At 38.1% G+C, this 12,614-nt stretch overlaps 1 protein-coding gene across 2 annotated transcripts in view; it reads left to right on the forward strand.

The window, feature by feature from the left end:
• The window catches only part of LOC121406154 (centrosomal protein of 290 kDa-like), a 78,859-nt gene extending 71,992 nt beyond the window's left edge, over positions 1–6,867 (forward strand). For both annotated transcript variants that reach the window (XM_041597170.1, XM_041597171.1), the window contains exons 48-52: positions 549–686; positions 1,447–1,616; positions 2,271–2,373; positions 4,395–4,517; positions 5,880–6,867. In XM_041597170.1, the coding sequence (XP_041453104.1) occupies positions 549–686; positions 1,447–1,616; positions 2,271–2,373; positions 4,395–4,517; positions 5,880–6,038 (693 nt within the window). In that variant the 3' untranslated portion in view covers positions 6,039–6,867. The remainder of the gene's footprint in view (positions 1–548; positions 687–1,446; positions 1,617–2,270; positions 2,374–4,394; positions 4,518–5,879) is intronic.
• Positions 6,868–12,614: the final 5,747 nt, after the last annotated feature.

Genomic DNA, 12,614 nt, shown 5'->3' on the forward strand with positions numbered 1-12,614 from the left:
AAGTTGCTCGTAACTTGCGAAAAGCTGTTTGAAAACACCCATCAGGCTAGAGGGCCAAAGCTGGAAGGAGCCGACAGTATTGAGATCTGGTAGTCTATCGTGACTTGAATTTTTTTCTGCTCCCTGAGGAGCATTTTACTCATATACCATCGTTCTAATGGTGACCTTGAAATAATTTTTATCGTATTTCCATTGCAGATCCAAGAGAAACTCTATAGAGCAGGCAAAAGGGCCAAAGTTGGAAGGAGCTGACAGTAAGAGCTGGCTGTCTATTATTGTGATTTGCCCTTTCTCCACTCCCTGAGGAACATTTTACTCATATACCATCATTCTAATGGAGACCAAGGATTATTTTTATCTTTCTATTGCAGATCCAAGAGAAACTCTATAGAGCAGGCGAGAGGGCCATAATCGGAAGGAACCAACAGTAAGAGCTGGATGTCTATTATTGTGTGTTGCATTTTCTCCATTCCCTGAGGAGCATTCAACTCAATTATCATCATTCTAATGGAGCCTATTTTTTACTTTTTATCTTCTTTCCATTGCAGATCCAAGAGAAACTCACTATAGAGCAGGCGAGAGGGCCAAAGTTGGAAGGGGCAGACAGTAAGAGCTGGAAGTCGATCGTCGTGACTCGGATGTATGAAGAAAAGATGAGGAGCATGGAAAAGGACTTAGAGAAAAAGGTAAAGGTTGGGGCTGTGTTTTGTAAAACTGTCGAAATCATTCACGAGATTATGACAAGTGTAGCTTGTAGCGGAAAGAGTTATGTTAAGCGCAATTCAATTAATCAATCGCAAGTCTGTGATACGTGCATTTCATTGGTTGAAAGTCAAGTTGTGTTTGATTATTAGACTTTGTGTTTGAATGCGTCTATTCTGCAACCGGTCCCTGGAATATGAGGTGTTGAATTGAGTGTGGAATGCAATGTTATCATTTGAAAAAAAAATAAGCCACATTTTGCTGCACTCAACCCAGGTGAAGTGAAGGTTAAAAATAATAATAGGCATTTATATAGCGCCATCTGTCTAGAAATAATCTATTCGGAGGTGCGTTGTTTATTATTATTATTACCCTGGCTTTAGCTCAAGCTGCCTTTCAGTGCTCAATGCATTCAAGGAATTAATCCTGCCAGATACCCATTCACCTTGCCTGGGTTGAGTGCAGCACAATGTGATAAATTTCTTGCTGAAGGAAATTATGTCATGGCTGGGATTCGAACCCACGACCCTCTGTTTCAAAGTCAGAAGACTAATCCACTGGGCCACAACACTCCACTGGGCCACAACACTCCACGTACCTGGTATTATTAATTGCTGGATGCACTGAGTGCTGAAGGCAACTAGAGATAGGAGTGTGCCACGGAACAGATTATTTCTAGATAGATGGCGCTATGTAAATGATTATTATTATTATTTTTCATTATTTCTTTATTATTTTCCCCAGAACGGCGTTATATCTGATATGAAGCAGCTTCTGAAGGATTCCGCACATAGGGAACAATTGATGATCACAGAGATGGGAGAACTGAAAGAGAAGATTAACATCTTAGAGCGATTCCCGGTGGAAGGTAGCGGGATGGAAGGTGACGTGTTCCAGCAACTCCAACAGACAAGGTATCTTCTTTGAATTGATAGATCGCTCAACATACCCTATTGCTGGCAGGCTAGAGTACCTGGCATTCTTCACAAACTTTCTGGTACCCCTTAACCCTATGAACCCTGAATTATATGTAGATATGAAGACTTTCGGCAAAATTGAGAAATACAAGACATTTTGTATTTCGTATTATCTCCTATTCTTAAGATTCTAGCCCGGCCATGCCAGCGGCACTTTGCTCGACTGGTACCCCGCCTGGCCCCGCTGATATTTATATCTCAAAATTTGTCTCCAAATTACTGCTTTAAAAGAAGTAAAATTCATCTGTAACTTCTGCATAGTCCGTATACAACTCGCCGTGTATTATCACATGAGCCTCCTTGGTAGGGTAGTAAATTTCGGACATTTTTTATAACAAAACCTTACAAATGAAAGCCATTTGTAGATAGTTACCTACAAAGACTGGAAAAGCTCAAAATAGTAATTAAAGAGAGCAAAGACCACCATTTAAAAAAATTATATATATATATATATAGTCATTTTACATTTTTTTTGCCTAGGAAAAATTTGTACAGATAAATGACTGAAAAGCGAGAAAATGTGCCTAATCTTTGAGCGGGTGTGTAAGTTTTCAGAATAAAGTTAATGTCTTTTCCATTTTTTTCATTTAGATTAACCAATCACAGACTGGAGAATGAGAAAGCAGAGCTTCTTAATGAACTAAAACTATTTCGCCTGAAGGGGGCGTCCAAGGGTGAATCAACCACTATGCAGGTAAGAATCACTTATGATGCATTTTCATCAAGGGCAGGTCACTGGGTCAAAGGTTCAAGGTCACAGAGATCATTTTCATAGCCAGAGCTGCCAAGTAGTACTGATTTTCAGTATTTAGTACTGAAAAGTGAGGAGAATACTGATGGTTTCATGCAAAATACTGATTTTTTAAGTTTCAGTTTGTCCTATGGTATTCCTGCGAAAATACTAATTTCCTCACCAAATACTGATTTTCAGCCATGAAAATACTGAAATGTTCTTGTTCAGGTTGGCAGCTCCGCATAGCATATGCCTCATTCTCATTGCGATCCGGTATAAACGCCATAATTTTCCTCCAGTAACTGATCGTGATAATTTTGTAACTGTTCAAATTTTTTCTGTTATCAGCACGATTTCCACGATTGAACTGATACGGAGTGATATGATACCTACGTTTATCATACGATTAAAATCACTGTTTCATTCCCGGGGCAAATCATGAAAGCGGGAACTGGGTATTAGAATGCCTTGTACTTATGATAGCCCATTGACCATTTGAGGTATCAACGTCAAAATGGGTGATAGATGCTTGCTAGAGTGACAATGGTTTGATTAGTTTAGGGGGGGGGGGGCAGAAAAGTCAAAGGTCAAGTGTCACAGAGGTCATACATCTTGAAATATATAATTTTTTGTGATGATTCAAAGTGTTTGAAGGACTCACTGACTTCAAAAGTGGGTTAACTTAATTCAAAGCAAAAAGGAATGTCAGTGAAACAATACCAAAGACATGGCTTACAACATGTATTCTAGGAGGTAGGTAAACTGTAACAGAAAATTGAAAAGCTTCTCTCTCTGATCAAGCTAATTGATGAATCAGAAAAGTGGACTTGAAACGCAACTAATACCATCAAAAGCATAGATCACTGATATGAGCCTCTCTTCCAACCCTGTAAAGTTATGCCTTACTCCCAAACACCCAAGATAAACTGCTACACTCAGTCAGCCTATACTCACATTTATTCACATGTGGTCCTCTTCATCCTATAAAAAAAAAAAAACATAGTGTTAATACAAGACAGAGAAACAATATATTTGTGCCGTATTCACGCTTAAAACTGCGACAGACGAACTCTATTAAACACAAAGGGGCTCAATTTTGGAACAGTCTTAACCCACTACTTAAAAGAATGACCACCGTTACCTCATTTAAGGCTAAAATTAAACAGCATCTTCTTGCCACTTACAAGTGATTCCTTTAAATTGAACCAAAATCAAACAAACAGTCATATGATATATTTTGTTTTGTCTTGTTTTGTCATGTATTGTAAATATTGTAACTTGTTTCATGTATTATTTCAATTGCTATTTCCTATGTATTTTATTCCTACTATAATTTATTTGCTGTATTTGTATCACTGTAATCTATTTGTCATGGATCCCCCTGCTTTTCAAGCCTCTGGCTTTTCTAGGGTGTTTGATCCTCACATTTTACAATGTACATATCTACTCATGTGAGTTTTTTACCTAATAAATAAATTGAATTGAAATTGAAATTGAAAAATTGAAATTGAAAAATCCTTGTCTTACTATTCCTTAGTGACTCTACTAGCTTAATTTTTAGTTCCAATAAGCTATATCATCCAAAAAAAAATTGCCCTGATACTAATTCTAGAAATGGAATGCTGTCTGTAAAGCTTGATCTGTAAATCATGGATGCATAAAGAGTGACAATGGTCTCATTAGTTTGTGTTGTCAAGGTCACATGTCAAGCGCAAAGATCCCATTGAGTCTATAACAATTCCTCCTGTTTTCAATTAATGATGGAATGTATCAGAAGTTATTTTATAATGTTTTTTGGAGAGTTTTCATGATATCAAAATAAAGTATGCAATACAGTTCAGATTGTGCAAGCGCGGAGGCATATATTATTACTGTTTGTAGTCGAGAAACCAGCTAATGCTTTAATCTTTGATAAGAGTTATGCTGTACTCGAAGTAAATTGGTTCTTTTCTTTTCCACGCTTCCCCCCCCCCCCCCATCAGGATGATGAGTTAGTGGAACGGCTCCATAACTATAACTCGGTGATGGAGGATAATGTAAGGATCCGCATGGAGCTACAGACTATGGAGCTAGATAAGGAGAGGCTCCGCAAGGAGAATGATAAGGTATGTACAATTTGACGCCGAGTTTGAGTTCTGGTATAAAAATCTAATATTGATAGGAATTGGTTAGAAGCAATCCTAAAGGCTGTTTTTGACCAACAAAGTTTAATTAAAATGATGCAGGCTTGCTGGAAATTGTATTTATTTCATTACCACATGCTTTTCCCAGTGTAGCTAACACCGGAAACCACATGTGGGACCACACTATAAATAGATGGGGATGTGCCAGTAATGTTTATGATCTTTATTTTGTAATTGCTCTGTAATAATAATTTTTTTGGCTGGTATCATTTATTAATGGTTTGGATAATTAGAATGTATGTCCGTATCAAATCAATATAAAAAGCAATAAAAAAAACATAGAAAGGCAGTGTAAAACTATATACATCTCAAAAGGGGCAAGTAATATGTTAAGGTAAAAATTATTTGTAAAAAAGTCAATAGAGTGAGACACATGCCACAAGTACACTCAACATTTCAAGGATCCCAGACAAATCCGGACCGACCAGAAATGGTGACCAGCCAAATGGCTGGCTTCCTTGTGCATCATATTTAAAGGAGAATGAAACCATTGGAACAAGATAGCTTGTGTGAAAACAGAAAAATCAAAGAAACAGATCAACGAAAGTTTGAGAAAAATCGGACAAATAATGAGAAAGTTATGAGCATTTGAATATTGCGATCACTAATGCTATGGAGATAGCAAATTGGCAATGCGACAAAGATGTGTGATGTCACTTGTGAACAACTCTCCCCATTACTTTAGTATATATTTCACTAGAATTGCCTCTTTTATCACATCTATCCATAAATCATGTGTTCTGTCTACATGAGGGCATGTAATACATATTTTTTTAAGAATACAGCATGGATAAAGAGTTTGTATCATCATAAGAAAAAGCAAAAAGAGACATTTTGAGGGTATTTTATAGTCCACCAAAGGGAAAGTTGTTCATCAGTTACATCACACATCCTTGTCACATTGCCAATGTGAGGATCTCCATAGCATTAGTGATTGCAATATTCAAATGCTCATAACTTTCTCACTATTTTTCTGATTTTTCTCAAACTTTCTTTATTCTTATTCTTTGATTTTTCTGTTTCTACACAAGCCTATTTGTTCCAAACGTTTCATTCGCCTTTAAACCCACAAGGTCTGAATGGATTTGGCATCAATACCACTGCTTTCTCCATTCTGAATTTGAAAGGAGGTGGAAATGACCAATGCCTTATTACCATTGATTGTGTGTAATTGACAAAGAGCTTCCCTGAAACTCACATCTTTACTGACATTTCAGAATGTCATCAGAGAGCAGATACATCTTCAAAAATGTTCAGTGATTCATATTTTGTGTTTGCTTGCAGCTGCGGAAAGAGCTGGAGCAGTTTGACCCGTCTTTCTTTGAGGAAATCGAGGATCTGAAATTCAACTACCGAGAGGTGGTACAGAGGAACGTGCAATATGAAGAAGAACTGAGAAATTTAGGTCAACAGTTTGGTATTCAAGTCAATATACCCCCTTGAACTCATTATCATTTGTTGACTTCACTTGTGCCTGAGAGGCGAAAAGCAAACTAAATCATCACAACCCGCAGGGCGGTTCTCCCAATATAACTGATTGGGGGTGTTTAGGTGGGCCACTACACTGGGGTTTCCCCTTTTCGAATAGTGCGGTGGATTCTTAACGTGCAAAGGTGGTGACTCTCCTCTACATGGGACCTACATTTAACGTCATATACGAGGGACAGTTTTCCACTGTAAAATAGCCTGCATCTCTGAGAAAGGAAGGGACAGGTTTACACACATTGCAAGCTTCAGTCATCCACCCAGGGTGATCTTGGACCGACGACTTTTGATTCGACAGGCAGACGCTTTAACTCGCTCACTCACTCCCCTTGTCAGTAATCCATCAATCAAGTAAGGTAGTAGTATTCCTCATATCCACAAACAAGTTCTCTCCATGATGGTTGATTAGTGACAGTTACTTTAGCTTCAGTCTCCCAACTTTTTAGATATCCATAACCAAAGGTTTTACTATAATTGTCAGAAATAGATGATACGTCAGTGATGACAACTTTCATAAATTTGCCCTTTTGTTTATTTTAGTGCTCCTTTGATCTTTTGAACAATAAATAAATTGGTTCATTGATGACTTAGTGAAATAATGCCAGAATTGCCAATGTGAAAACATATACATTTTAATGGTTTGGTTGAAAAATGTTGAAGCAATCAGAAAAACCATGAAAGCCATCCAATCAGTTGGTGATACGATATCCCGATTTGTTTTGCATGAAGCAGATTCACAATATTTGAATGAAAGCAATATCATTTTTTCAAGGCTGTGTTCCCTTTATAAAAATGTTGTTTACTCTTATTATTATTATTTGTTTGGTGTCACCTGTGCCTGGGAGGCGAAAAGCGAACTGAATCACTATGACCCGCAGGTCTCTCCTCCCGATATAACTGATTGGGGGAATGCAGGTGGACCACTACACCAGGGATTCCCCCCACTCTTATACGAATAGTGCAGTGGGTTCTCTCCTCCATCACCATCGGACTCCTCTACACAGGGCCTCCATTTAACGTCCTATCCGAGGGACGAAGTGTTTTCCATTCTAACATAGCCTGCATCTGTGAAACATGGGAGAGACGTTTTACACACAACACACTGGCTTCAGTCATCCGCCCGGGGTGGACTCGAACCCACGATCTTTGGTTCGACGGGCAGACGCGTTACCGACTGAGCCAACACCGCTCTCTTTTTTTCAGGAGGGTTTTTAGTAAGTCCTAGGGCAGTTTCACTGAGAGTAATCCCATGTCATATTGTCCCGTGCAAGCCTTGCGGGTGATTGCAATTCAGTTCTGAGCATGTTCAGAACTTTTCTGCTTGCAAATCAGGCTTGCGTGCGCTTCTCCGGGCTACTGTGTGTGGGATACGTGCAAGACACTGTCAATGCGGACAACTTACGGGTAACAAAACTAATTACCCGCAAGTCACAAGCAATGCTTGCATAGGCTTGCATGTGACAGGGCCTTTAAGTGTGACATTGAGTCGTACTTAAATTTCAAATTTCCTGCAGCATGTTAGACAAATGGTCGCATTAGTTAAATCAAGAGGATGCACGCTAATGTGAATCAATCAATAGAATTGCCATTTAAGCATAACTCAAGTCACAATTGACTCTTTTGTGAAACACCCTCTGGATTACTTTACACTAATATTTTATTGGTTAACCCTATCTAGGCCGGGGTATTTTGGGAGTTCATATGGCGGGGGGGGGCCTCCCAGGCCCCCCCCTAAGATCTCGGCCGTCGACCACGCGATCGCGCCGAAAATTGGCATGCTGGTTGCCTGGGACATAATCTCCAAGATTGTATAGTAATTTTTTTCGTGCGAATCGCTATTAAGTGATTATGCTAATTTATGCGTAATTAGTATGCAAAATCATACTTTTTCCTCTAACTCCCTAAATAAAGCTCCAAATGTACTAATTTTTGGTATTGAAACTCTTTGTGGTGTTCTTAGCAAGTGTACATGAAAAAAATTGCGATATCAAATCATTTTCTTATGTATTTTATTGTTTTTTGCAATTTCTTATGTATTTCTTTGTTTTTTGACCTTTTGTTTTTCATTGTTTTTTCAATGAAATTTGTTGGGGACTCTTCTGTGATCATAAAAAGCATAAAATAAATACATTTAGAGCAGCAAAACTAAAAATAATCATACATTTATGAATTTTGGTTGAAAACACAATTTGCATTGACTTTGTACACGAAATCACGTTTTTGAGCAATTTTCGGTCTGACATGCACTTACATAATGTTGCGTAATTTCGGAACTACATACCAGGAGGCCGCAAAGTTGGTCTCAAAAGTTGCGCAAGACTTGAAAGTAAAAAGTCAGCGAGTGGCGCGGTCAAAAAATTTTGCGCGGCGAAAATATTGCACAATTTGTTGAGGGGGGGGCCTCCGAGGCCCCCCCCCCGGCCTAGATAGGGTTAAATTTCTGTGTCAACTTGTCAAGCATCGTGTCATTTTCAATGCAGAACCGTTAATCAGATGGATTATTTATCCCTTTTAGCTGGATTTTTCCCCTAGAAATAAGATTTTTGAAAATTATAATAATGAAGACTTTGGGTGTGCTTTTTTTTCAAAATGGTAAAGAGAAATGTGATTTTAGGCTTGAAAATAGGATTTAAAAAGATAGAGAATAGGACATTTCCACAGTTAAGATCGAGAGCTCTGTCGTTGTCTTAACTGCACATGATTTTGTTAAGAGATTCAAACTTGATTTATATCTTGATTGATACATAATGCCTTTCAAATTTCACCTTGAGCTATTTGTATTTCCAATGTACTTGTAAATAGTATGTGAATTTATGTTATATAATAAAGGTATATCTTATGGTGTAATATTGTTGTATTGTACATACTGTATTTGTTTCCATCATAAGGACAGGAAAAAAAGTAATTTATGATATTAAATATTATCTGAGATTTAGATATTGACTATGATTTCTTCTTTTTTTATACAATTAAAATCAAGTCTTTGGTTTTATGTACTGAAGAATCAGTATCCAAACATTCCTTGTCCCTGTATGCTCGACACTAATCACAGGAGACAACAGCTAACTTTTCATTGATTTGATTTTATTCACATATATACAATTCATAATTGTCAACATTACATAGCATCTGTCACTGGTATAATCATTCAGATAATATATACATGACAGGTTCATCATAAAATGTAGGAGCTTGATAATGATGTCCAAATAACAGAAGGAAAATGAAATATATAATTATACAATGGCTTATTGAAAACAAGCAATGATGCATGCATAGCAAGATAGAAAGGGTTATCTGCTGGGCAAACCTTTCACTCGAGTAAAGGGCCTGAATGTACAGCCTACTCATGCCTTGTGTACTGAAGGCCCTCAAGTTTTGTATCAGCTAGTCTTTGCATGGAGACACATAGAGAGACCTAAATAGAAATAGAAACATGAAGAGAGGACTAAGTTCACTACATTATGGTAAAATACAAAACACAATTATTCTGCATGAAAACTAACACTCATCTTGAATCGTTAGACAGATACATACATTGGCCATGGGTAAAGAAGTGAAAATGCATTCTCCTCAACAAAACTTGAATTGTGTGAAATGAAGACAGAGTCACCAACTGGTGGATCCAGGGGGGGGGGCACAGCTGGCCTGTTGCCCCCCCCCCCTTCCCTTTACAATTTGTAATTTTTTTTTCCTTTTTGCTTGTCAATTTTTTTCCATGGATGAAATGTCCTTTTTTTATTATTTTTTTTTTATTTTTTTTTTTTTGGGGGGGACTGCGCAAGGCTTGTCAAATTTTACCTTGGGGAAAATGTGCCCCTTCCCCTTGTTTTAAATCCTGGATCTGCCTCTGCAGTCACCTATATTCCTTTTAGATGCCCTCTAAAAATAACAAGAGCATCTCCTTTTCCATGAGAAATCCACATTGTTTGCTCTTATTTCGATATCATATTTGGCTTTCTTTTCAGAGTATTAGGAATGATAATTACCAATATGATTTTCATGGGATATTGAACAAAATCTCTGGTTTATGTGAGCAGAGAAGTCTGCACCTCCGCTTCCCCCCCCCCCCTGGATGAAAATCAAACGAGTCTAATGCTGGATATTTCCTCAAAGTCAGATAGTAAGTTATGACATCTGAAAGTTCCGTTATTTTCACAAAACATTTATGTAGACCTACGTGTATATGTATGCAATGACGCCAACGTGCTGCCATCTTAGAGGTCAGCTTTATTGCCTTGCGTGCGTTGGTGATCTGCAGCTGGCACATCTCTGACAACCCCGTTTAAATATATTCCTATAGCCTCTGAGGAAGGGCGCTATAGCACATGTATAAGGTCTATTGGCGACGCAGATGATATGCTGATATTGTCACCGTCTGTTTTATTGGTGTTTTATTGTGCCAAATATAGACAAAAATTGCACTAATTTTGGGTCAGACTCGACAATAAGGACCATCTTCACTGAATCAGAAGTGAGTAAATGTATGGTAATTCATCATGTTGAGAGAGAAATTCGACTTAATTTCATATTATGAGGAAAAGTATGGCAAACTACAAAGAAATAGTGAATACCCCATCATAGGCCTTGTAAAAGGCCCAACCCGTTCTTCTTCCAGTAGTGTGCATAAACCTCCACGGAGTATCGTCGCACAACAATCAAACTCGACATTTATGTCATTCTATGTCTTTCAGTCATGATGACGATGATGACGATTGTGATGGTGGCGGCGGTGTTGTTGATGATAATGATGGTGATGATGATGATGATGATGATGATGGAGTTCAGTGGCGTATTAAAAGGGGGCATCTTGCCCCCTCTGGCGGATTTCACAGGGAAAATAATAAAAAAAAAGCAAAAGGAAAAACGGGAGAAAGAAAGGAGGAAATTAAAGGGGAAAGGGTAAAAAATAAGAAGAAAAAAAAACACATAAAAGGGAAAACGGGAGGAAAGCCGGAACAGAAAGGAAAGAACAAATCATTCCGAAATACTGATACTAGCATTATTAGTAAGAAAGGGAAATAAATAAAAAGGTAATAAAAAAGCAAACAAAAGCGGGAAATTAAGGTAAAATGAAATGAGTCAAAAGCTCAATTGGAAAATGAAGAAAAAGGGATCAGAAAAAAAGGTGAAGTTAAAAACACGACCGGACTTCCAAGGATTAGAAATAAAAAACGGGAAAAGGAAGGATGGCATATGAAGTCTAAGCTTGCTAAATTTTCTACAATAACGGGTGCAATCTGGAGAGCGTTTCATGAAAGTCCTGTTTTATGATGGTGATGATAACGGTAATGATGATGATAAGGAGGAGGGTGATGATGATGATTGATGATGATAATGACGGTAAATATGAGGAGGAGGAGGAGGATAATGATGGTGGTGATAACGGTAATAATGATGATAAGGAGGAGGCTGGTGATGACAATGATGATGATGATGAAGACGATGATGGTGGTGATGGTGATGATAACGGTAATGATGATGATCATAAAAATGGTGATGATGACGGTAATTATGAGGAGGAGAGGGGATGATAACGGTAATGATAAGTGGTGACGTCAATCATTCCTCCTATCCGTCATGCTCCATCCGGGAATACCCTAAACCAACGAACGTAGAGGGCAGCAACACACAAGCGTGTTGCTCTAAGGAAGGTCAACTCCGCTCGAATTTTGTGACCAGTCTAAAAAATAAGGGGGACTTTTCGGAAATTTGTCGAGTTGATTTTTTTTCATTTGTTAATTTTAAATATTTTTAATGAACAATTATTACGTCGGTTATTCTAGCTAGAAATATTAAAAATATTACTTTTATTTTTAAAGAAATTATTTAGCTTAAATAATCATGATATTGACATTTTTTCTCATTTTTGAATATTAAGTCTATTACGAGGATACCTCTTATCTCTTATTTTCCTCTGCTGAATTTCGCTGCACCACTAATAAATGCATAGACAACCATCGTAATAATCGAGGTCATTTTTCTGGCCTGGGTGCGCCGAGTCTGGGCCGGTCGCGTAGCTACTAGTAACGTTAATGATGCGCTGGGGCTTCAGTCGACTCGTCATAGATCTTCTAGCAACATACACAATGACGTCTAATTTGCCTGGTCTGATTTGAAGTGCAATCGCTTCAGGGCTGAAGTTTATCAACGATGATTGTTCAAGGTCAGATTTCAAATTTTAATTTGCATTTGACTTTTAAGTCTATAAATCTTAATACAAGGCGCCTAAACCCCGAAATCCGGGTATAAATTTCAACTTCGAGTCCGAGACTATGGACGGCGAAAAAAAACCCCATGCATCGGATGCATTGCATTGGCTGCGCTGCAGCTGAGCTGCACAGCCAGGCGCTGCGTCGCGTCGAAGGTCGATAATCATTGAGCAACCAAACTTCCAAAGCCAAATTAAAGCTTGAATAAAATTAAACCTATTCACATTTTCCCTGGTTTTCTTCAATAATTTCTAAGAAAAATCAGCCAATTCTGGGAAATTGATTGCAATGTTACATCGTTTGCAGAGTGCCATCATCGTTT

Source organism: Lytechinus variegatus, chromosome 19 (genome assembly GCF_018143015.1).
Source record: "Lytechinus variegatus isolate NC3 chromosome 19, Lvar_3.0, whole genome shotgun sequence".
Classification (NCBI taxonomy): Eukaryota; Metazoa; Echinodermata; class Echinoidea; order Temnopleuroida; family Toxopneustidae; genus Lytechinus; species Lytechinus variegatus.